General features: G+C 54.6%; 2 protein-coding genes across 4 annotated transcripts in view; one reads left to right on the forward strand and one right to left on the reverse strand.

Annotated features, from left to right (window-relative positions):
- Pde1b (phosphodiesterase 1B, calmodulin-dependent) overlaps nt 1-15,841 on the forward strand; it is a 28,172-nt gene extending 12,331 nt beyond the window's left edge. For all 3 annotated transcript variants that reach the window (XM_005397232.2, XM_005397234.2, XM_005397233.2), the window contains exons 2-15: nt 3,917-4,030; nt 4,951-5,133; nt 5,306-5,372; nt 5,688-5,804; nt 7,965-8,105; nt 8,733-8,833; nt 8,914-9,039; nt 9,165-9,266; nt 10,584-10,704; nt 11,175-11,256; nt 11,561-11,669; nt 12,665-12,795; nt 13,221-13,340; nt 13,730-15,841. In XM_005397232.2, the coding sequence (XP_005397289.1) occupies nt 3,917-4,030; nt 4,951-5,133; nt 5,306-5,372; nt 5,688-5,804; nt 7,965-8,105; nt 8,733-8,833; nt 8,914-9,039; nt 9,165-9,266; nt 10,584-10,704; nt 11,175-11,256; nt 11,561-11,669; nt 12,665-12,795; nt 13,221-13,324 (1,498 nt within the window). In that variant the 3' untranslated portion in view covers nt 13,325-13,340; nt 13,730-15,841. The remainder of the gene's footprint in view (nt 1-3,916; nt 4,031-4,950; nt 5,134-5,305; nt 5,373-5,687; nt 5,805-7,964; nt 8,106-8,732; nt 8,834-8,913; nt 9,040-9,164; nt 9,267-10,583; nt 10,705-11,174; nt 11,257-11,560; nt 11,670-12,664; nt 12,796-13,220; nt 13,341-13,729) is intronic.
- Nucleotides 15,842-15,945: 104 nt separating this feature from the next.
- On the reverse strand, nt 15,946-20,444 carry Ppp1r1a (protein phosphatase 1, regulatory (inhibitor) subunit 1A; the record flags this gene model as incomplete). The annotated part of the gene is given in 6 exon segments (XM_013520994.1): nt 15,946-16,075; nt 16,596-16,702; nt 18,057-18,212; nt 18,798-18,861; nt 19,360-19,397; nt 20,384-20,444. Coding segments are annotated over 6 exon segments (432 nt in total), but the record flags the coding sequence as incomplete, so codon positions are not given.
- Between the last annotated feature and the right edge of the window lie 3,749 nt (nt 20,445-24,193).

Here is a 24,193-nt window from a genome sequence, read left to right on the forward strand (position 1 = left end):
GGGCTGGGAAAGCTGGGCTCCTCTGCCGTGTTAGTGCCAGGAGTCTTCCAGCTGGCTGCCTAGAGCTAGGAGAGCCTCAGGTCTCCTGGGGGTCGAGCTCTGAGGCTTTCCCATTGCACAGGGACTGAAGGCAAAGGAGGAGGAGGGTGCGGTGGGAAGGATGAGAGTAGAAGTAGTATTGGAGGAAGGTTCCAGTTTCCGTGGGGCTTGGCTGAGGACAGGACTGTGCTGGGCATCTTGTTCCACAGGGAAAGGGACCGTCCCCATGGCTCGTTCTCTGAGGGCCGAGCCAGAGGCCTGGATTCAGACTGGTGTGGGTGGGAAGAAGGACTTTCTGCAGAACAGGGAGGTGTGGGTTTTGGCCGGGTTTGAGGAGGTCCTAACTGAAGGGCTTTGGAATAAGAGGCCCAGCTGGCCAGCAAGTATTGTATGCGTGTTTATTTGACGTTAGGAGGGTGCAGTTCAGCATCTGTGTCCTTTCAGCTGCTTGAGTCCAGCTCCTGTTCTTGGACTCTTTCTTTGTCAAATTTATTCTTTAATCTTCCCTTTCCTCCTTCCCTTCCTCCTTGTAGCATCCAGATCATGTTTGGTTCAGATTTCAACAGAAGCTATACAAGAGCTCCTGGACGAGGTCTAGAGGCAAGAGGAGGAGGAGCTTGGAGTTCAAGTGGAAGGAGTGGTGTGCTCCAAGTCAGCCTATGATTTCACTCTTCTTCCAGGCTCGCTATTAGAGTCTTGGAAGCTCTGGCTTGGGAATGTCAGTTGTGAGCTCTGGGAGATGGACTCCCCCGATTAACCTGCTCCATTTTCCTGTTTATTTTTTTTTGTTTGTTTGTTTTTTGTTTTTTTCTGGTACCGGGAATTGAACTCATGACCTTGTGCTTGCCAGGCAGGCGCTGTGCCACTGAGCTAAATCCCCAGTGCCCCCATTTTCCTGTTTCTTATTTGATGAATGCTCACTGAGCATACACTGCCGCTTTGTGTATGGAGGCCAAGGTATAGCGGTTATGTCAGTGACGTCCAGGTGCTCGTCATCTCCCAGGGTTGGACTGGCTGAGGCTGAAGAAGCTGTGGGGAATGCTTCCTGCTCCCCTCCACATGATCAGAGTTGTTCTTCTCTGACACCTTCATTGTTTGGGGATATAGGTGGATCCCATTAGTGTGAGCCATAGGCCTGACCAAGCTGACTGAGACTGATAAGATTGACAAGTTGGATGACCTTGGGCAAGTCATTTATCCCCCTTCAAAGGTTATGGGAGCATGAAATTATAAATGAGAGATCATAGTCATTCTAGTTCTTTTGTCACTTTCATTAGAGAGCTTCCTAACTACCTGCCTTTGAGCTAGGCTTCCTCTTTTCCTAGTGGATTTGGAATGATAGACTCGGCAGGTGCTTGCTGAGTTTGAGGGGAGCATGGTGTGGGCTGGGTGAGGTCAGTATGATGCTGGTCAGTTGCCTGTTCAAATCATGTTTAGGGAAACCTTTTGCATGTGTCAGGCCTTTTGCATACATTATTTCATTTAATCCTCTTAATAGCCTTATGAGGTTGGTTTATTATCATCCTCACCATTTCTCAGATGAGGACATTGACACTCTGAAAGCTTTCAAACTCTAGAATGCATTCAGATCACGTGGGGTGTTTAAGAATGCATATCCCTGGCGCATCTCCTCAGAAATCCTGGTCCAGCAGGTGTACAGGGAGGTCTAGCATGTAATGTTTAACATGTGTCTAAGGCAGTTGTGATTCTGGGAGTCTCCAGGCCACATTTTAATAAGTACTGATTAAGAGTTAGTGACCTGCCCAAGGGCTCAGAGCAGAAATTGATAGCTTTGAACTTGGGGTTCCAGCCTCCTAGACATCGCTGCTCAGTACACTTTGCCAAAAGTGCCTCTGGAGCTGGGGTTTTTGCATTGGAAATGGGGTTAGCATTTCCTCCTCTACCTCCCTCCCTCATAGGCCCATTGTGAGGACAAAATGAGATAATGTAGGAGACAGCACTTTTTAAAATGTAGAGCTGGCAGCATTGTTAGTGATTATGCAAATGCATGCAAATGAGCATCCGTGGGTGTGGCTGTTCATTTGGGAGCCCAGGCTGGGATGTGTTTCAAGAGGTGGGTCTAGAAGGAAACTGCGCGAACTGTGATGGACCTTGACCCCTGGGGACAGAGTTTTTGGTCGTAAAAGGCCTGAGGAAAGTAGAAGGTTAAGGTAGGAGTAGGTATGGGGACAGACAGTACCACGGACAGAAGCAGAGGCCTTTCTTTGGGTTGTGTGTCCCCCGCTTGCAGGACTCCGGCCATCAGGAATGACTGCTGTAGGAGAGGGAAGCCCTGGCTTGTGCCTGCGTCCCAGGCGCAGAGCATCCCCCTTTGTTCTGTGGTCTCTAGTCTATTCTGGAAGGTACTGGCTGGCAGCCCCTTTCTAGCTCTTTTAGCAGGGAAAGCCTTTCATGATGTCCAGCCTCCTCTCGTCCTCCTCCCTAATGAAGCTGGAGCTGGGGCTGAGCTTTAGTGAACCCGCCCTCCTTCTCATTAAGCAACCCGCTGTTTCCGCATGGAAACAGTGCAGCAGGGAGGCTGGAAGTGAGATTTGAAGCTAGCCCACCGGCAGAGGCTGCTGCGCCACCTCCAGCTCCTTTCCCCTCCTGTTTTTACCTCTTTCCCTTCTGCCCCATTTGCTCTCAGACGTGTTGGCCAGGACCGCTGGGCCTGGAGGTGAGAGTTGGCCTGGGATTACTTCCTGGGGCTGGCTATTTTGGGCTTCCCTGTTCCAAAGCTGCTGAGACCCCAGGATTCTAAAGCTGCTTCTGTTCAGGAATGCTATTGTCCTCCCTGCCTGGCATCCCTGGGAATTGGTGCTAATTTCAGCCTCTGGTCCCTGACTCATGCTCTTCTCCTCTCTGACTCACGAGGTGACCTTGGGTTTTTGAAGCCCCTCTCAGTGGGAATTGTAATGGCTACCATTGCACGCCAGCGTTGTGTTAGGTGGGGTAGGGCAGGGCTAAGGAGAGAAGGAATGTTTAATTTCTTTCTTTAGCATCACCATCTAAAGCTAAAGAGCCTTGTTTGCTTTGTTACTGTCTGGGCTGGACTCGCTAGACATGTAAGGAGCCTCTTAGTCACTGACCCCAGAGTTCATGCGGGCCAAACGTGGGGGGTCATCCCTTTAGGCAGTGCATCCGTTCAGTGAGATCCCTGGCTCTGCCAGATCACTTTTGCCAAGGCAGATGCTTTGGCTGGGCCAGGATGGGCATAATAACCTGCCGATGATTCTCTCGGACACGTGACCGGGGAGACAGGGGTTAACCCAGCTTTGTCCTGGTTGATGGATTCTGGAATCATAATCCATTAGCTCTGCCTGTGTGGAGTGAGGCCAGGCGAAAGCATTCAGATGGGTCTTTGTTCTGTGCTGTTTGCCATCCCTGCCAGGGACAGAGGGGCTGTGGACATGTTCCCTTCTTCCTGTCTTGACCAAGAGATGATGAAAGAATCCTGGGGCTATTTTGATTGTTCTCCAAAGCCCTCTCTCCTAGGGAAAATAAGCAGTTTCAGCTCGTAGTTATTCATATGTGAAAGAAATCATCCCCAAAACATCACCCCACGGGCTTGTACCTGCCTAATTCTGCTGAGCCCAGGTAGGCAGTTTAAACAAGAGTTTGCAGAAAATACTGGCTGAAGGGGCTGTGGGGGTGGTGGAGTCAGGAAAGTCTGGGTTTAAAGTTTGGGGGGTAGCTACACTTAATACTGGCAGTGGCCGTGGCCCAAGGTGAAAACCATTACCTGCTGTTATCACTCCTTTTAGAATTATTGACAACTTATGGAAGACCGAGGGTGTTGCTGTACAGTACACCCTCTTAGTGGGGTCCGTGACAAGGCAGCAGTGTCTAAGCAGGATTTCTTATCCACACGCTGCAGGCTGCGCTACATGGTGAAGCAGTTGGAGAATGGAGAGGTAAACATCGAGGAGCTGAAGAAAAACCTGGAGTACACAGCTTCTCTGCTGGAGGCCGTCTACATCGATGAGACTCGGTGAGGGCAATCTACAAACCGAAGGAAAAAAACGTCAGCAGCACAGTGTTCAGAGAGGGGGAGTAAGATGGAGAGCTGGACGTTAGGAACGGGTGACAAAGACAGTCAAGCAGAGAGAGAGATGGTGGAGCTCGTAGAGCAGGGGTGAAGAGAAGAAGAGACAGGGCTGCAGAGGTGGAGACAAGCAGGTAACAAGAAGGAGCGGGGTAGCTCAGGGGCAGAGCACTTTCCTAGTATTTGTGGGACCCTGGGGTCAGCCCCTGGCGCCAGAGAATGAGAGGGAGGGAGAGGAGGAAAGGCGGGAGAGGGCTTCAGAGTTGGAAGAGACCTTCAAGCTCACCTACCTGCTCCCTGTGTGTGGAATATCTCTGTGCCGCTCAGCCCGGGAGCCGCCAATTACACATGGCTGTTGAGCGCTGGGAATGTGGGGAGGATGAATTAAAGCGTACTAGTAGGTTACATGCTGGCTTCCAAAGTCTTAGAAAAAAGAACGTAAAATATGTCATTAATATATTTTATACTGATTTACATTGAAATAATAGTTTGGAGGTATTAGTTTGAATAAAATTGATCGTAAAACAAGCTTCACATGTTCAAACCTTATATACGTAGCTTACTAAGAATAGTTACTTCCATTGGTCTGTTCTGTAGTACCCTTGGCAAATGATATTCCTTTTCTTTCATGAACACTTCTGTAGTTGGGGTACTTACTGCTTCGTATAAGGGAGCTATTTCATCATGGGGGTTGTTAGGCAGTGATGCAGAAATACAAAGAAATAGCAAAAGAAAGGAGCGGGAGGGCCTGAGACCTAGAGCTGGCCTGAGAGTCACTAGGTAAGTGTGGGTGTGGGCGGGTACGGGGCCTCCAGGCTGGGGAAGCACCTGCTGTCTTTCCTCTGTGACTGCCTTCTGCACCTCAGGCAAATCTTGGACACAGAGGATGAACTCCAGGAGCTTCGGTCAGATGCCGTGCCTTCGGAGGTGCGGGACTGGCTGGCCTCCACCTTCACCCAGCAAACCCGAGCCAAAGGCCGCCGAGCGGAGGAAAAGCCCAAGTTTCGGAGCATTGTGCACGCCGTGCAGGCCGGGATCTTTGTGGAACGGTGAGGTTTGCGCACACTCCGCCTCCCTCTCCCTCCTGCCGTGCCCCCTCTTCCCTAGCACTCTGGCCTGTCATGATCCCATGTGCCCCTGGTGCATCCCCTGTTGCTCCATTTGGACGGATCCTGCTTCCCAGGACTTTACACCTGGCTTCTTTGTGTTCCTCTCTCTCAGGATGTTCCGGAGAACGTATACCTCTGTGGGCCCCACCTATTCCACTGCCGTCCACAACTGTCTCAAGGTGATCCTTGGGTTTTTGGAAAAGAGGTGAAATTTGGGATAGGAATAGCCACTGGGGCTTCCAGACTGTTTATGGTGTGATTTTTCCCTTCCCTTTTAACTGTGTTCTCGTGTTCCGCAGAACAACTTTTGCCCACTGTATGGGCAAACCCCTGTCTTCTTATCTCTCCCACACTGAGAGACATCTGGGCAGAAGGAGGCCTACTCTCTGTTGTCCCGTTTCCCAAGTCTCTGCAGTCACTGGAAAGTCCTTCTTGAAATCTAACTTCCGCTCCCCAGTGGGAGCGCTCCTGCCTAGTCCACTGTTTCTCCACAGAACCTGGATCTCTGGTGCTTTGACGTCTTCTCCTTGAACCGGGCAGCAGATGACCACGCCCTGAAGACCATTGTTTTTGAGTTGCTGACTCGGCATAACCTCATCAGCCGATTCAAGGTCGGACAGCATCCTACCTCCACCTCCGGGAAGGAGTCTTCACTTCTCTCATTCCTGTTCTGAAAGATTCCCAATGCGTAGATTCCACGGGCCCCTCAGTCAGTCTCAGCTTCCCGAGGGGCCCTGAATCTACCCCAGCCCAACCTTTCTGGCGCTTGCTGCAGGTCCAGCCTCTGACCTTATTGATTCGGGAAGGATTCTAATCCCAACATGTTCAGCGTGGGATTCGGCTGCTCCGCTTTGCCTCCCCTGACCCGACTTGTCCTCTGTAGCTGGCCTTAGTTCGCTTCCGCTTTCCGTTCCTCTCTGCGGACTCTGGAAGCCTAGAGTCAGATGCTGTCAGCAAGGCCCTTTGGGACTAGAGTCTCCCCTTGTTTCCGAACACAACAAAGGGAGACAGAACTAGTCACTCCCTGGCCTGCGACCTGGCTCTTGGCAGCGCTTGGGTGGGCCGTGTGCAGGGGGAGGGTGTGTGAGCTCCATTGGCCCCTTAGCTTGGCTGCCCAGGAAGAGTACTCTGGGGTTCCAGGCTTCTCCGGGACCTGCACTAGGAGGGAGTCTCTTTCGGGAGGGAATAAAGGCGAGGAAAAGACACTTCCATGTGGAAAAACTGCATTTGGAAGTGGGGAGGAAGGCGTTTAAGAGTTGCTGTGGGCTACTTGGTTGGCGCTTAGGCAGGGGAGTGGACGTGAGGGGTGAGGGAAGCGTGTTCCCAGCGGCCAGAGAGGGAGGCAGTCAGGTGAAGGGCTCTCTCCCAGCTCTGTCCCGGCTGGGCTCCGGAAAGTTGCTCCAGCCACCTCTGCCTCGCTTTCCCCTGACAGATTATTCACCCACGTGAGCCTTTCCTGGACACTGACCCCTCCTTTTCCAACAGTTCTGGAGAGAGTTTCCAAAACTTTTCCCGAGGTGCTCAGCCGAGCTTTTCCTCGTGACTTCCCGTGGCCAGTCCTGCTGCTGCTGTGTTATCTTCCTCCCAACACTGCCCTCCCCAGGGCAGAGACTAGCAGAGCCTCCCTCCCAGGCTGCTGTCCACACTGGTTCTCAAGAGTCCTTTAAATGCCGGCTCCGCCTGGACTCTGCCTTCTTACCTGGAAGGCTCGGGCTTGGCAGATCCGAGAGTAGCTGCCCTGGGCTGGCTCCCAGGCAGCAGAGAGAGGGGGCTGCTTATGCTTTCCCAGCCAGACTCACCCTTCTCCAGCTCCACATTCTCTTCCTGGGTACCCAGCCCTCCCTGCTCCTCCCTTTCCCTTCCCTTCCCTCCAGGGACGCCATGGCAACGCAAAAGCAAGGGCAGTTGTCATGGAAACAGTCCTTTAAAATCCCTGAATTTGGGGCACAGCCCTCCAGGGTAGGGATGGGGGTGATGTTAGGGTCTGATTAGTGGCACATCTTCTATGTCTCTGTTACTCTGTAGCTCATCCTTACAGAAGCTTCCCCAAGTCCTGAACCTCAGTCCCTTTCCAGTCTCAGGGAGTCCAGGGACAGGTGACACCAGCCCTGCCCTTTGCGAGCCCGGAGCCTTTTGAAGGAGGCAGAGATACCCAGGCACATGTACAGATGGGCAGGATCGAGAGAGGCTGGGTAGAGCTGTGGCTCCTCTGTGTGTGTGTGTGTGTGTGTGTGTGGTGGCACAGGTGTCAGTGTGTGTGGAGGGGAGCTGGGCGGGGAAGGCTTCTCAGGAGTGGGTGACCCACTTCTGCTGGAAGGGGCCTCTCTCTACGTTATCTTATTCTTTCCCCCGCTTCTGAGCCCTCTGCCCTTCTCTGTGGCTTTGGATTCAGGGATGCAGTGGGGTGGTTGGAAGGTAGGAGGAGGGAAGCTTTCTTTCCTTATCTCCAGGGAAATAATAATTATAGCTACTCTTTGGAGGGTGCTTACTAAGTGCCCTGTACTTATCATATTAAATACCAGGTAGGTGTTATTGTCTTCATTCTGCAAATAAGTATCTGAGGCGCAGGAAGGCGTGTGACTTGCTCAAGGTCACACAGCCAGCAGCTGGCAGAGCCAGGATGTGAGCCCAGAGCCGCCTGTGCAGAGCCCATGCCCTCTGTCCCTGTGCCATGCTGCCGCCTACAGGATGATGGGATTGCTGATCTCAGCCCTGTTGCTTCCATTCTTACAGATCCTCGACATAGCTTGATTTCTTTCTGCCCACTGCAGATTCCCACTGTTTTTCTGATGTCTTTCCTGGAGGCCTTGGAGACAGGCTATGGGAAGTACAAGAATCCCTACCACAACCAGATCCACGCGGCTGATGTTACCCAGACGGTCCATTGCTTCCTGCTTCGTACAGGGATGGTGGTAGGTGCCCCCGGGACAACTCTTTTGTGATTCAGTGTCCACAGTTTCAGACCGGGACATCTGGGCTACAATCCCAGTTCCATTTTAACAAAAAAATCTCCCTATCCTTTCCCTCTCCCTCCCCTCCCCTCTCTTCCCCTCCCTCCTCTCCCCTTCTTTTCCTTCTTACTGGAGATTGAACGCAGTGTCTTTGCGCTACATCCGAAGTCGTTCTTTTATATTTGTGACAGGATCTTGCTGAGTCGCTCAGCTGCCCCGACTAGGCTTGAACTTGTGATCCTCCTGCCTTAGCCCCCCAGAATGCTAGGATTCCAGGTGTGCACTGTCATGCCCAGCTTCCCAGTTCCACTTTCCTCACCCTGGTTCTTCTTTTTCGGCATCTCAAAGCCTGTACGGCGTCAGATTGGATTTACTCACGCTAGAGAATTCCCGGGTGTGACAGGACGTCGTGAGTGCTGGGGCCATGTGCTGGGCTGCAGTGGCTGTGATGCAGGTCGGGATGGAGAATGGTCCCAAGAGCTGGCCTTGAAGAACGGAAGATGGGCCTCGTGGTCTAGCCTGCGGGGCGGTCTTCAGGCAGTGACTGGCGGGGAGCCTGCCTTCTCTCACCCTGTCTCTCTCCCCCAGCACTGCCTGTCGGAGATTGAGGTCTTGGCCATCGTCTTTGCCGCAGCCATCCATGACTATGAGCACACAGGCACGACCAACAGCTTCCACATCCAGACCAAGTGAGGGGCCAGCGGGAGGTCGGGGGGCTGTCAGAGGACCCCTCTCAGGGAGCTGCACCTGACGACCTTTGATTTTGCAGGTCAGAATGTGCCATCCTGTACAATGACCGTTCCGTGCTGGAAAATCACCACATCAGCTCTGTTTTCCGGATGATGCAGGACGATGAGATGAACATTTTCATCAACCTCACTAAGGACGAGTTTGTGTGAGCAGAAGCCGGCGCTCGGCCTCCCGCAGAGACGCCCTCAGCACAGCCCCTTTCCCACCTCCTGCGCTCCCCGTCCGGCGGGGCTGTGAGTGCCGATCACTTCTCTTTCTCTGTCCATTCAGAGAGCTGCGGGCGTTGGTCATCGAGATGGTGCTGGCCACAGACATGTCCTGCCATTTCCAGCAAGTGAAGTCCATGAAGACAGCCTTGCAGCAGCTAGAGAGGTGGCACCTGGTGGGGTGTGGCGGGGGCCAGGCCAGAGGGAGGGGTGTGCGAATTGGGTGTACCCGGGGTAGCTGGTTGGACGAGGTAGGACTCTGCCTGGGTGTGGAGGCTGCTGGCTCCAGGCATCTATCTGAGTGCGTCCCTGTGGAAGTGGTGTGTACGTGAGCGTGGCCTGGGGTTACGTACAGGCTGGGCAGCTGGTCAGCTGGGGGGCCCTGTGAGCTCACAGTGTGATATGGGCTTTCTGTCACTGCAACTTTAGGGCAGGCTTGCTCGGGAATGTTGGGAAATTCATTCAATTCTGCTGGACTTCAGCGTCCGCATCTGTGAAATAGTGAAAATGCTGCCTGCTTCCACAGCTGCTTGCCAGTGGTTCCTACTCTCATAGGGTTCTGGGAGTCACGTGAGGTTAGAAAAAAAGACAGAACAAGTACAGAACAAATGCTATAAGTACATCTAAGGCTTCTTGGAAGTAGGTGGGAGAAGCTGGGTGTGGTGGTGCACACCTGTAATCCCAGCACTTGGGAGGCTGAGGCAGGAGAATCGTGAGTTCAAGACCAGCCTGGGTTACAAAGTGAGCTCAAGGCCAGCCTGGACTGCATAGCGAGACCCTGTCTCAAAAAAGACAAAAACAAAAAACAAACAGAAAAAGTAGGCTGGAGTATGTAAATGTGTAGAAGAGAGAATGGACAACGATTGTTCATAACCTAAACGTGTGTGTTAATCTCTGTGAATGGCATCTGTGTGTGCAGTGGCACGGCAGGGCATCGTTGGGGGTATAACAATAATGATTATCCTTATAATCAGTATAATCAGTATTGTCACTATAATCTTTGTCATTATAATCTCCTAAGCCCTTCTTATGTGCCACTCTTCTAAATATTTGTTATATATCATTTAATTTCAGCGCATCTCAATATGTGTTAGAGTTGCTGTTTCTATCTTGGGGCCTAAGAAATGAAATGTGGATATTTTAAGTCACTTGTTCAGTGTCATGCAGCTAGCGTACAGTAGCTGTGGTGGGAATTCAAGCCTGTGCCCTTTGACTCTCAGAGCCCGGGTTCGCAGCTGTGGTAACCTGTGCTGCCACCTATGCTACCTACGTGTGTGTGTGTGTGTGTGTGTGTGTGTGTGTGTGTGTGTGTGTCCATCCATGTGTGTGTCCCCGTCCGTGTCCTGGGAGGCTGTTGGAGGGTATGCGAAAGGATGAGTTGCACGTGTGTGTCTGAGAGGGGCATGTGATGGGAGGTCAGAGGATGGCTCAGGTTTCCTTCTAAAACATCAGTTTCCCCTTCCTTGACACCTTCCCCAAGCAGGATCGACAAGTCCAAGGCCCTGTCCCTCCTACTCCATGCTGCCGATATCAGCCACCCAACAAAGCAGTGGTCGGTCCACAGCCGCTGGACGAAGGCCCTCATGGAGGAATTCTTCCGCCAGGTAGCATGGCGTTTTTGTGCAGCCCCTGCCCATGGGGGCCTCTTGCCCCTTTTGCTCTGCAAGTTCCCCTCTGCCTCTACTCCAGATCTTTATTCAGCTACTTTTTGATTCTGACCTGACCTCAGGCTCACTGTGGGATAAAAAGATCGCAGGTTGGAGCCCAGCCTGGGCAACTTAGCAGCTTAGTGAGACGATGTCTCAAAAAAACACAACAAAAAAAACCAAAAGCAAAACGCTGCAGATACAGCTCAGTGTGAAGGCCCTGGGCTTAATCCCCAGTACCATAACCAAAGCCCCACAAAAACAACAAAAAAAGCCCACAAGACAAACAAAAGACACAAAACAAAAAACTTTATCCTCAGATTAATCATGGTTGTCCATAGTGGCATCCATTTACGTATCACTCATCTCCTGGTCCAAGGTGCACAGCAGCCCATGGCCGGTGGGTCTGAGGTGTCCTCTCTCTCCAGGGTGACAAGGAGGCAGAGCTCGGCCTGCCCTTTTCTCCACTCTGCGACCGCACTTCCACTCTGGTGGCCCAGTCCCAGATTGGTGAGTGTCCTTTGCCACAGGGAGGAGAGGAATGGGAAGGGAAAAGGATGCTGCCTGGGGCCGGGCCGGGGCCGGGGCCTGAGCCACGAGCCTGCTGTGGTAGAGTGAGGTCAGGCCCTGGGAGGCCCGGCTTGCAATGGCGGGAGTTCTCTGGCCCACAGAGACGTCGTCCTGAAGTCTGCCCCCACTGGGCAGTTTGCAGCACAGGTTACTTCCCCACCCCTTCCACCTGCAGCCAGGGGCACGGCCGTGCCAGGCCTCTGCTCACCTAGTCCCTGTCCCACCTGAGACATCTCCCCTGCAGGCTTCATTGACTTCATCGTGGAGCCCACGTTCTCTGTGCTGACTGATGTGGCAGAGAAGAGCGTCCAGCCCCTGGTGGACGAGGACTCCAAGACCAAAACCCAGCCCAGGTGAGGGGGCAGCGTAGCCAGGTGTCCCGGTTCCGGGGAGGAATGTTAGACTCACAGAGAGCACAGGTTCCTGGGGCAGAGGCGCAGCCCTGGCGGGGGCGGCAGGGAGGCAGGCTGCTCCAAACTTGGGAGCCCCTCTGCTGTGTGTCACAGTCAGCGTGGGAGGGTGGGGCTAGAAGGGCATGACCGCTCCCCACCGCATTTCACAGGCGTGGTGGCGCGTGTCTGTCATCTCAGCACTGAGGCAGGAGGGCCATAAGTTCCAGTTCTGGGCACCTCAGTGAGACCTGGTCTCAAAATAAAAAAGTAAAAAGGGCTGGGGATATAGCTTAGTGGTAGAGTTGCCGTGGGCTCAGTCCCAGTACAACAAAACAAAACAAAACAAAACACACACACGCAGCACATGTGCACACACGCATGCAAGACCAACCCCAGAAAAACAACTTTGGGTTGGGGGTGTAGCTCAGAGGTAGCGTCCTTGCCTAGCACGCGCGAGGCCCTGGGTTCACTACAGGAACAATCCGAAAAACTTTTCCCAGTATAGCACGATGTACACTTTCTTTCTTTCCTCCTTTCTTTTGCAGAACCTTTACACTGAGCTACATCCTTGGCTCCTTTTCAAAATTTTTTATTCAAAAAATTTTTGTTTTTAAATTTCACTGAATTGCTCAGGCTGAGCTTGAGTTGGCAGTCCTCCTACTTCAGCCTCCCAGAGTGCTGGGATTAAAGGCATATGTCACCACACGTGGCCATTTTAGTTGTCTTACTGCCTTTCAGATACGCTTGTTTTTATTTTCCTTCTACCAGGAGAGAAGGGCTGGCGGGGGAGGGTGGGACAGGGAAGAGGGACGGGGACTCGGGGCTGTCTAGTAGCCAGAAAACGGAAGGCCTTGGCTTCCTAAACTTCTGGCCTCCCACCGCCTCCACTCGGAGGGCTGTGAAGGTAGTTCTGGAGTGGACTGGGTCTCACCTCTGGAACGGGGGTCGTGTTCTAGCTTCCAGTGGCGCCAGCCTTCTCTAGATGTGGATGTGGGGGACCCCAACCCTGACGTGGTCAGCTTCCGCTCCACCTGGACCAAGTACATTCAGGAGAACAAACAGAAATGGAAGGAGCGGGCTGCGAGTGGTGGGTGCCGCTGGGGGGGCCGTGGACCCCGGGGGTGGGGCTGCTCCTTGAACAGCAGCAGGTTCCTTTTCTCTTAAGACTGGGGGCAGCTCTTTGACTCATAGAACTGGGAATGGAGCTACTCAGACTAAAGTTAGGTCACAGGAAAGGCTGACTAACTGAACGGCCTGGGCTGTTCCGGGGTGGGGGCTGGAGAGAGCACGGGGACAGGCACGGGCTATCCCACAGCCATTGTGGTCAGTGGGTACGGTGTCCTTGTAAATTTGGATAACTTGGTGGTTCTGGCTCTTCCTTGGGGGTGGGTGGAATGGAGCTCAGCTCGGAGGAAGGGCCCTGGGTGGGAATCCTCTACTGCATTTACAAACTCTGGTTCCGGGGAAGACACTGCTTGGTCTGGTCTCAGCTTCCCCTGTACCCCTCCGCAGGCATCACCAACCAGATGTCCATTGATGAGCTGTCCCCCTGTGAGGAAGAGGCCCCGCCCTCCCCTGCGGAAGATGAACACAACCAGAATGGGAATCTGGACTAGCCCAGGGCTGGCCCAGGTGAGCAGGCATGGGCAGGCGGGAGCGCTTGCCACCTTGGCGTCCCTGGGCTGCAGAGGATGTGAGGCTCTGTCCCGCCTCTGTCCAGGCAGGAAGGTGGAGGACATGAAGGCAAAGAGCCGGGGTGTGGGTGGGAAGCAGGGAAATCCTTTTCCCCCTTGGTCCCACAGATCCTGCAAGAAGGGACAGCAGCAGGCAAGATGGCACCTCGCTGGGCCTTGTGAGGGCGGGGAGCGTGTACACAACCGGGGCACAAGGCCTGGGGGCCCCGCTCATGGCCTTGCCTGGCATGCTGCTTTCTGAGGAGGGACCTGGCAGGACTTGGAGAAGGAAGGCCAGGCTGGAGATGACAGCAAATCCAAGCTCTGAGCTTCTCCCTCTTTCCCCAGGTCCTCCCTGAGTCTGAAGTATTCGATGTCATTAGCACCATCCATCGGGACTGGCTCCCCGTGTGCTCCAAGGGAGCATGGAGGTCGAAGAAGAGACAACCCACCTGAAGGCCAAAAGCCAGAGATTGTGGGGGTGGGGGAAGGGCCGCTCCCTACTGACACCCACTGGGACGCACTTTAATTTCCTGGCAGCAGGACTGGGAAACTTCAGGCTCCCAATGGTCACTGTGCCCGCCCCCCTGCCCATGGATACCCCTCCTGGCCTGCTGGCTGCCTGGCAGAGGGGAGATTCCTGAGGCTTCCCAGGGCCCAGGGGGAGGGTCAGAGATGCCAGCCCCCTGGGCCCTCCCCCATCCGTTTTGCCTCCAAGTTTCTAAGCAATACATTTTGGGGGTTCCCTCAGCCCCCCACCCCAGATCCTAGCTGGCAGGTCTGGGTTCCCTTTCTCCTCCCCTGGGAAGGGCTGGAATTGGGTAGAAAGCTGGGGTTTTTAAAGCCCTACATGTGGGGAGGGGCGGGGGTTCCTTCAGGGCATGGTTCCTTTCTAGAATGGGGTGGGGGTGGGCATCCCCATCACCCTAGACTTGCACTGCTTCGGCCCCACCCCCAGCCTGGCTCCTTGCCATCTTCTCTCTCCCATGCTGAAATGGTGCCTGGGGGAAGAGAGGAGCCCTTGGGACCAGGTCTGAGGGGGGCCTTTCCTGGGGTCCTGGAGAACTTGGGGCCGGTCCGGGCCCCTCGGGCTTGTCATCCGCCCCGGCTATCTCGGCCCATCCGCCTCTTTCTCCTCCCCTGGAGCTAGGCGGGGCTCCCATCTGACCAATGTCTGTAAAGTGCTTTGAGGTCTCCCCAGCGAAGTACCTGCAGGATGCATCCTATGAGCACAGGCAGGAGAGTCCGGCCCGGTCAGGGTCTCTGGTGTATGGGGAGGGTGAGGTACAATCCCATAATCCTGGGTTGCTCACAGAGTGGGCCCTTTCCTGTCCTTCCCACCTCCCGGAACTGGCTCTGCTGCGGGTACAAGAGAGTCCCCTGACAGCGGTGGGTGGAAGGCAGGTGTAGGGGGGCGCGGGGCTCCGCCGCTGTGACCTCTGGAGAGAGCCCAGCCAGGCCTGGTGTCCCTTCCTCTCCTCGGGCTCCTCCTCGCCCCTGAAAGGCCGAAGTCCAGGTGACCCCCGCCCCCTCTTGTAAATACCAACCATGCATCTGTACAATGGGCCCTGTTCTTGTGAAGTTCATACCCACGGTCTCTTAGACCTGCCACCCTGAAACCTGCCCCGCCTACCCCACCCCAGTGGGGCAGAGACGCATGTGACTCACCCCTGCCCTTGGTCTCCCAGGCCCCTGCTATAGCCAGAGATCAATAAAGAAGGGAGACTGGGCTGGCTGTGTCTGATGTTCACTGGGGAAGCTGACGGGAGGATCGTCTTTCTAAAGCTGGAATCCTGGTGAGGTTTATGCTGGGTGCGAGCTCAGGCCTCAAAAGGAACTCTTGCCTGAGGGCACAGTCAGTGCCAGGCAGGAGCAGGGCCTCACACTTCCCAGGGACTCTTTTTTTCCTCTGGGCCATGCTGCCACTTCAGCAAGGAGGGCGGATGAAATTTCCCTTCCCTCTTTTCCTCTCCTCTACCTGGGAAAAGTCAAAGAATCAGGCGGGACCGCCCTGGCTGTGGAACCAGAGGACATTTCACCTCTGCTTGGTTTTTTTCTTACTCTTGACTCAGTACCGGGAGCAGGGGGGAAGACAATCCTTCCAGTTCCCAGAAAGGGCCTCTAAACAACCACTGTGCTCTCTATCCGTTTTTGCTAACGGATCGGCAAAAGGAAAGGTGGTCGCAAGCTGGAGGAGGGAACGTGACACTCCCCAACCCCTTCATCAAGGGCCAAGGGCCAGGATGCACTTTCCTCTTATGTCCAGCAGATGGCGCGCATAGCATCACAGTTGCAGGGCACCGGCTTTAGGGCTCCAAGTCTTACAGCGATAACGCAGCCCCGCCAGGTGGCTGGATCTTTCCTCAGTAAGAAGCGAGAACCTGGGGCCATCCTTCCTTCTTGGCACCCCGGAGGTCAGTCCTCCCACCTGCCTGGCGCCCACCTCTCTCTCTTCCTGCAGCAAGCCTATTTCCTCCTTGCCAGAGGCAGGTGGGCAAGAGGGTTTCAGACAAGAGGGGAGGCCCAAAGGATTTTCTAAGCCTGGAAAGAAGGAAAGTGCCAGGGACCTAACACCAAATTTATCACTTTTTAAAAATGAGATTTTCCCCAAAAGTGAAGAAGTAAGAAACAGATCCAGTGTCCATGCATTCCCAGACTGCAGCTGCGATGCCAGGGTGCCGCGCCCGCTCAGACCTGTTGGGAAAGAACAGAAAGGGCCGGTGACGGAGTGGTCACAGCTTCACTCATGTCCCCCTGGTCTGCTCGGACACCACTTCCTCAGGAAGCTGGTGCTGGTGAGGTGTCAGTCTCCACCCTTGCCTGCCTATTCGGGGGGCAGGGGTGAGGACTGTAAAATCAGAGCTCAGAATCAGCTCATCCGTCCCCCATCTCCAGGCAGGGCTGCTGCCCACCTAGCCTGGGCAGGTGAGGATCCCCTTGGGTTCCAAATGTCCTTAACCAAATAAACCCACGGCCTGCTTCTTTCTGTCTCCTGTTCGGGAGCCAGAAGTCCTGCACGAAGTCTAACTTCAATCCTTGCTGCCGCAGCTCGGTCCCACGGTTCTTGGTTTGTGTGTGAGGGAGGCGGGTCCCCTTACCATAAGGGTATTTCAGTGACAGAAGCTGGTCTTTTGTTCTCTGTCCTCTGATTCTAAATACCAGCCCCGTGTCCTTGCCTACACAGAGCTTCCCGCACACCCAGCCCTGGGCTCACCGAGTTGGCCCCCTGGGAGTCCAGGGGTGGTATATGGGTGGAGGGTTCCTCTGTGCTGGGCTCCTCACTGCTTCTCTGCTGAGTTTTAGCGGTGGATCCTGCAGATTCTGGGGAGGAAAGGCGGGGGTAGCGGGGAGAGGGTGTTTATGAGGGCCCTGGAAAAAGGGATTGCTGCTGTGTACTGCACCTACGCCTGGTGACCCCTGAGAGGCCCATTTGGGGGCAAAGTGGCAAGAATGGGGTTTTCTCTGATCACAGTTACTACTAGAGACTTGCTACTTCTTTTTTTGAACTTGTCTTTTTTTTTTGGTACCAGGAATCGAACTCAGGACCTTGCACTTGCCAGGCAGGCGCGTATGCCGCTGAGCTGTGTCCCCGGCCTATTTTCCTCCTTTATGACCTCCAAGACTAGCATTCAGATCCAATGGGAAAGGGAACTGGAGGCTCTAAGGTTTTTTTGAACTCACGGCAATCCTCCTGCCTCATCCTCTCAAGTGCTGAGATTACAGGTGTGAGCCCCCACACCTGGCTGAGACTTGCTACTTTTTATCTGCACTCAGATACTAAAAAAGAAAAGCTTCTAAAAACGTGAAAAAAATTGGGGTACACTGTGGCGACACCTGACCTGAATTGATATGAGGCCATTTTTAGTCTTTATCCCACTCAGCCCATTCATTGGATTGTAGAACTATTAATGTATATGATTATAGGGTGCTCTAATATATGCAGGATATATAGTATATCACTTTCATGAAATTAGACAAATTCTGAGTTCAGGGATTGTGGATATGAATTAAAATCGCCATCACTAGCAGATACCATTTGTAACACACTTTGTGTCAGAGCTGCCGATCTAAGAGCCAGACTCATTTTATCTTTTATGTTTTGTATTTGTTTTTTAGAGCTTATTTTCTTTTTTGTCTTTTTGAGACAGAATCTTGCTGTGCAGTTCAGGCTGGCCTTGAACTCACTTTGTAGCCCAGGCTGGCCTCGAACTCACAACGATCCTCCTGTCTCAGCCTCCCGAGTGCTGGGATTACAGGTGTGTGCCACTACGCCCGGCTAGACTTATTTTAATAATGACAGCCAACCCAATGAAACCAGCACCCTCAGGATCACATTATCATTTTATAAGCCCGGGTTAAGTTCAAGGCCTCTGAACTGGCTAAATGGCAAGTGGCACAGTCAGGAGCCCAGCCCGGGAATGCTTTTCCCATGGTGCTGGCTCCTCCCACACAGCTGCAGGAGGGGTCTCTGGGGTCCCACCTGGGATGGCTCTGCGTCTTATAGTAAGAAGAGTGACGGCTCAGGTACACGCAGGTCTGTTCGCATCTTTGAGGTGGCTCTTGGCTACTTCGAAACCTCTCCCAGGCCTAACACTACCTCCTTCCCCAGGGGGTGTCTTGCCTCCTACTGGGCTTGGGAACAGAGTGTCTGGGGCCCTCCGCAGCCCGTACATACTCTGTGCTGTCCCTCGGGTGGCCAGCCTTGACTCCGCTCCCGTGTCTGACATCCCAGGTGGGCAGGACTCCTGGGTCCCGGTGCTCTCGGCGGCTCCCTCAGGCTCCTCTCCTTGCTGCTGTTGCCCCAGGTGATGTTCAACCATCGTCTGGAGCTCTGAGGGCACAAAGAAAGGGAGGGGACACCGGACGTGACTCCCCAGCGACAACAGCCCACTCCGGTTGGCACACACTGCCGGGCGTGCGGCTTTCCCATCCACTGCGATATGAACCGGGAGGGGACACGAGCTGGGCGGGAAGGAGGAACAAAAGCTAGACCGTGCAAAGTTCTCCCAAAGGTACGGGAGGCGTAGGCGCAGGACCGTGAAGGGTTCTGTACGCGATGCTCCTGACTTGCTGGGATATGTGGTCTCCCCCGGGGACAGGAAAGAGGCCTCCATTTAGATTCAGGAACTATTTGAGTACCTTCTGTGGCTGTGCTGTATGCGGACGAGCTCACATACATTATTTATCGGCCATGATTAGGTGGTATTCTAGGCTGGCTGGCTGGGGTAGGCCGTTTCTGCAAAGCCGCTTGCTGGATGGTGGCAGGGCTGGGGTTTTAGTCCTGTCATCAGCAACAGCTGCACTCTGATAGAGGGGTTCTCAGTGACCACCCAGGGGACCTTTCCAAAGGGGCATCAGGTCTACTTCTCAGCATCAGGCCTACGGGGGAAAAAGGGATGCGAAGGATCTGCCCAACCTTTCATTGTGGGTGTGGTCCTTGTCATCTTCTTCCGTTGCCGTGGAGACATTGCCAGAGAGGACTGTGGAGGACACAGAGGACGGACGGATGTCAGCCCTTCCTGCCCTCCTCCTCTGCCTTGCCCCATGCTTTTGGATTGGCGATTGGGGCTTCAGAAAGATGGGGGCCGGGCGTGGTGGTGCACGCCTGTAATCCCAGCTCTTGGGAGGCTGAGGCAGGAGGATTGTTGCGCGTTTGAGACCAGCCTGGGCTACAAAGTGAGCTCAAGGCCAGCCTGAACTGCATAGTGAGACCCTGTCTCAAAAAAGACAAAAACAAAAAAACAAAAAAATAAAAAAAATAAAGAAAAATGGGGAAAGAAAAGTCCTGCCTTCCAGACACTTCCACTGTGGGGACAAGGAGGTTGTGTGTGTGTGAGTGTGCACATGTGTGTGTGCGTGCGTGTGTAGGGATGTGGACAGGTGCCTTTGGGGGATGCAGGGCAGAGGGAGTCAAAAAGTCCTAGGGGTTGGGCGTAGGTTTTGTGTGCACGGCAGGCGCAGTTGAGGGGGCAGCTTACCTTGAGCAGTGGGTTGGGGATCCGGTCTTCATCCACTTCTAAGGGGAGCAGGGGAAGGAGAAGGTGATAAGGACAGGATACCCAGGGTCCCAAAGCGCTGACTTCCTAAGGGACTGTGGGATGGCCTGGTCCCGATCTCCTCTGGAAGTCGCTCCTCTGGCTGCCCCAGCCCTCCCGCTCCTGTTCCCCCCTGCCCCGCTGGCTGGCCTTTTATCTTCTGCCTCCCGTCCTGTCCTTGACTGGCACATCTGTATCTACATCCTTGCGCCTTTTCTCCAGGTCTCTGAGGGCAGAACCTGGAGTCTTTCTGCTTTTTTTCTCCTTCCGAAGTATCCATTTGTCTTTCTCCTTCCGCCCGCAGCCCCGTCCCAGGGCCACAACTGAGTCCCGCACAGGACAGCTCACGACGGAGACCAGTGCCAGGGTCCAGGCAGGTACAGTCACTTGCTTCAGGTGGAGGGAAGCTGCAGACCCACCCCGAACTCCAGTCTAGCTCATGAACCTGACCAGCTTTCCTCCACATCCCTGGCAAGCTCCCTTGACATTCTCGGAGACCTTGTTCTTCTCCCAGACTTTGATTGGGACACTGGTGACCAGAATCCCAGCTGCTCCCTGAGCTGTTTCTAACCTTCCTTTCCCTCTGGGGGCCTGGAAGATAGCTGATGGAGGCGGTCCCTCCCCCTCACAGCTGTCACTGCCTCTGGGGGTGGGGGCAGCGGGATCTCAGTTGCTGGAGAAACCTGGAAGGCTGTTGCCCGAGCAACCAGCGCTCCGTTGACCATCCCGATTCCTGGGGGGCTTAGGAACCAGGTGGTCCCCCTCCTCTTCTTAGCCTGGTTCCACTTTTCCAAAAGCAAAAGTAATTCTGCTAATCCAGGTGGCTACCATTTCCCTGTTTTCGGAGCCGAGGCGATTCCTGACTCCTTTGATCTGCCTGGCTTCTGCTTAGCACCCCTCTGCTCTCTCCAGAACCTTGCTGTCTGCAGTGGTTCCCACCTTCTTCAGTGGCCCACCCTTTGGTTACCTGGAGATGACTGGTCACTGGTCAGCACAAGGGTGGCAGGCGTAGGGCGGCGTCTCCGAATCTGGGTTGTGGTGGGAGAGGAAGAAGCAGTCAGAAACACGTGGAAGTATCTATCAAAGTCTCACCCAGGGCCCCTTGGTTATGCGTGGCAGGCCAGCCCACTTAACACACCTCACAAAATGCCGTGTTACACCGGACCCGCTATCCTAGGGTGGATGTCCTCAGGCTCATTCGCTCCTTTTGAGGAGAGCCACTCCTGCCCCCTCCAAAGCCCACCTCCTCTCCCTGCATGCCCCCTTCCTTCCTGCCCCAGTTCATCGCAGCAGCTTTATCTGCTCTAATGCATTGATCTCTGGCCTGCTGTCTTTCCGTTCATCCTGGATCAATGGTCAGAAATAACCTGAGAGGGCACAGGGCCTTCTCTTGGCCGCCCAAGCCACCCGCTCAAACAGACATTAACCCTTTGGGGCAGCTCCTGCAGGGGACATCTCGTAAGCCCACCCAGCTTGGGGGAGAGGGGGCAGCTCAGGGAAGGCACGTCTGAACGTGCCTATTACTTCCTAAAGTTCTCCTATTTTTTGATCACAGTTTTTCTAATTTGGGAAATCCTTGTTATGGCAAATATAATACAAGGAAAAGCCTTAGGTAGGAAGCTGGCCAGGGCCTAAAGGTTAGCTGAAAAGTTCTTACCCTGGGCTCCTTGGTCCCATTCTAAGAGATTAACTTGCACAGCTGAGAAACTGCGGGGGCTTTGACCCCCTGCCAGGGAATCAAACTCAGGACCTCGCCCTTGCTAGGCAGGCGCTGTGCCGCTGAGCTACATCCCCAGCACCCATTCTTTTGTTCTGTTGTTGATAAAGTTGACTGTTATTGAAGTCACTCCAAGGACTTCTGGGATATGTGTTCTGTCCTTTCTCTGGAAAGCTTGGGTGGAAGAGTGTGGGACAGTTTAGGGGCTGGTGCCCCTGGAGGCAGCAGTAGGCAGGAAAGGATCATGGGACCTACAGGGGCAAAAGTTACACAGGGCCTAGAGGAGTGGGGTGGGCGTGCTGAGTGATCAGATCTCTATCTTTGCATATCTACTGCTCAGCATCATCACCGCTGGCATCAGAGATTGGGAAACGGAGAAACACCGCCCTTCTCTATGCCTAGAAAGTGGGTACCGGCGATAGGAACAGGGGCTGGTTAAGCGAGAGAGGGATGCCCTCCCCAAAGAAAAAATAGCATGGAAAACCCGGAATAGGGGTACATGAAGGTAGGGCACTGTTCCAGGAGACTCCAATGACATCTGTTTTGGGTGACAGTCCAAGGTCCCCAGCAGTGTCCACCTTGTGGTCCGTAACATGCCTGTACTGCACAGATTTTGACTGTGAGTTGTCGGGCTGTCCCCGCTGCGCATGGATGGAGGACAGGCGGCATGGCACTTGTGCTTCCTGCCTGTGAAGGTGGGGCCTCTCCGTAGGAGGAGAGGACTCCTCAATCTCTCCTGCCTCGGGTGGGCAGTGGTGGTGCTGCAACAGTGGAAGAGACAGCGTTTGGTGGAATGGGATTAGGGGGTGGGATAGCATCTGAACGGGGATCCCAAGGAAACTTCAAGTATGACAGAAATGAACTTTGAGCAGGCAGCAGGGCCCTGTGATCTTGCACAGGTCTCTGACTTAATCTGCTTCTTTGCCTTGGACAGGATTTGGAAGCACTCAGAGTCCTTGGGAACTGTGATAGCCTACAGCAGGAGGGAGGGAAGTCAGACTTGCTGAGGCACCCAGGCACCTGAACTAGCAGTAGAGGCTCTTTCTTTCTTTCTTTTTTTTTTTTTTTTTTTGTCTTTTTGAGATAGGGTCTTCCTGTACAGTTCAGGCTGACCTTGAGCTCACTTTGTAGCCCAGGCTAGCCTCGAACTCACAACGATCCTCCTGCCTCAGCCTCTCGAGTACCGGGATTACAGGCGTGCACCACCACACCCAGCTCTCTTCCTTTTTTATATCTACCCTAAACTCTGGCTCTCAAGGACACATGGCGCCTTCAGTCTGCTTTATTTCTAAGTCAGCCATGCCAAGGATCTGGTGGTTGTGGGCATCCCTCTACCCTTGCCACTCTGTGTTCCATAATGCAGGGCTTCAAGTCCTTTCACCCTCCCCTATGGGTCTGGCTTAGGAGCTCCTGCCAAGCCTGGAGCGTTCTGCCTACATGTAACACAGCAGAAAGAGCTGAGGCTAGGCTGCAGGTAGAATTTCAGGCAGAGAAGACACAGATTTCTGAAGATGAGAGAAAAGCAGGTCTAAGTCCCAGTTCGTTTTGCTCCTGGCTCCTTAGCATCCCACCCCCACCCCTGCAGGCCCCCAAGCAGCTGGTGGGCACCCACCTCCTCCCACTACCCAACACACCTGCCTCCTGCAACAACAAACAGAAGCAGGTGTCTGGCCCTATCTGTGCCAGCAGGCGACAGTTCTCCTTGGAACCCCCCGTCCCCATAGCCTACACCCCTGAGCCCTTTTTCCAGAAGTGATCTTCGCCTGTCCCTTGTCTCTGGACATAGAACACTCCCATGAGAGGGGCTCTTCACCCTCCTCCTACTCTGCGAGGTCTGTGAGGTGCCACTACAACCCCTTCTGCAGTCACACCCTAGAGGTCTGGTGGCGGCGCTCACCCCAGGCCAGGCAGAGGAGGGACACAGGCATCTTCCCTGACCTCTGCCTTGGGAAGCCAAAGTTCGAGAGAGCGCCCGCCCTTTCCCTTCACATCCAGACCTTATTCTACCAAGCGGTTGGAGCAACAACAAAATCTGCCCATCCCAAGAGGTCACCCATTCTCCAGTTGTGGAATCCCAGCCAGAGCCTGGGGGCTGGTGTGTGTGTGTGTGTGGGGGGACCCAGCGCTGACCTTGTGGAAGCTGGGTGCTGGGCAGGAACGGGAAGGTCTAGAACAGACAGAGCATACAAAAAGAGGGAGCATGGGCAAATATGCAAATGTTTGGCAAACAGGCAGTAGGTAGTAACCCTCTCCACACACGCTCACTCTCGCGGAGACACACACCACTCACACACGCTCACACACTGCTGCCTCTGCCAGGCTGCTTGGAGCTAAAAATAGGCCAGGCCAGGAGGCTGGGCCAGGGCCCTGGACTCCCACCCTTGAGCCAGGGCCGTCGCAGTGCCTCGCAGATCTCTCAGCTTGGACCCCAGTCCCTGGACAGCTCCCCGCTCGGCCGCCCCCGTCCAGGGTCATTCCCTCCATCCCGCGTGCATGCCCCACTCCAAAGGGCAGGAGTTGGGAATCGGGATCCACGTGTTCGGACTTGCAGGGGACGGGAGCCTCAGGTCCGCAGGCCCCACCGCCCCTCTCCCGAAGCCCCAGGCCTCTCAGCCCCTTCTGGTTACCGCTCCCCGGAGCCGGCAAGGTGCGCCCCCAGGTGGGAGGGGACAGGGGAGCGGGAGCTGGCTCTGCTCTTCCAACTCCCACAGCACCAGGCTTCCCCCCATCACCGACCCCCGCCCTGCCCTCCCCAGCGCCTCCCTCCGGCTCCGAACTCAGCAGAGGCTGGCTGGGTGGAGCAGGCGAGCTCGCCGACGGGGGGAGGGGTCGTGTCCTCAGGCAGGCGGCGCCCTCCCCCAGCGCTGGGGCGCAGACAGCGACCCCCTCGGGGGACAGACGCGGCTTGGACGCACTCGCCCTTTGGTCTGTCTCAAAGAAGCAGGTGGGGAGCTGAGCTCCGACGGTGGGGGAGGGGACAGAGACCCCCCCACCCCCCAAGCTGAGCAAGAACGTCCTCAAAAGGGCGCCCCGCCGCGGAAGGACGGGGCGGGGACCCCG

The sequence above is a fragment of the Chinchilla lanigera genome, unplaced genomic scaffold (genome assembly GCF_000276665.1).
Source record: "Chinchilla lanigera isolate Chin_1 unplaced genomic scaffold, ChiLan1.0 scaffold00057, whole genome shotgun sequence".
In the NCBI taxonomy this organism is placed as follows: Eukaryota; Metazoa; Chordata; class Mammalia; order Rodentia; family Chinchillidae; genus Chinchilla; species Chinchilla lanigera.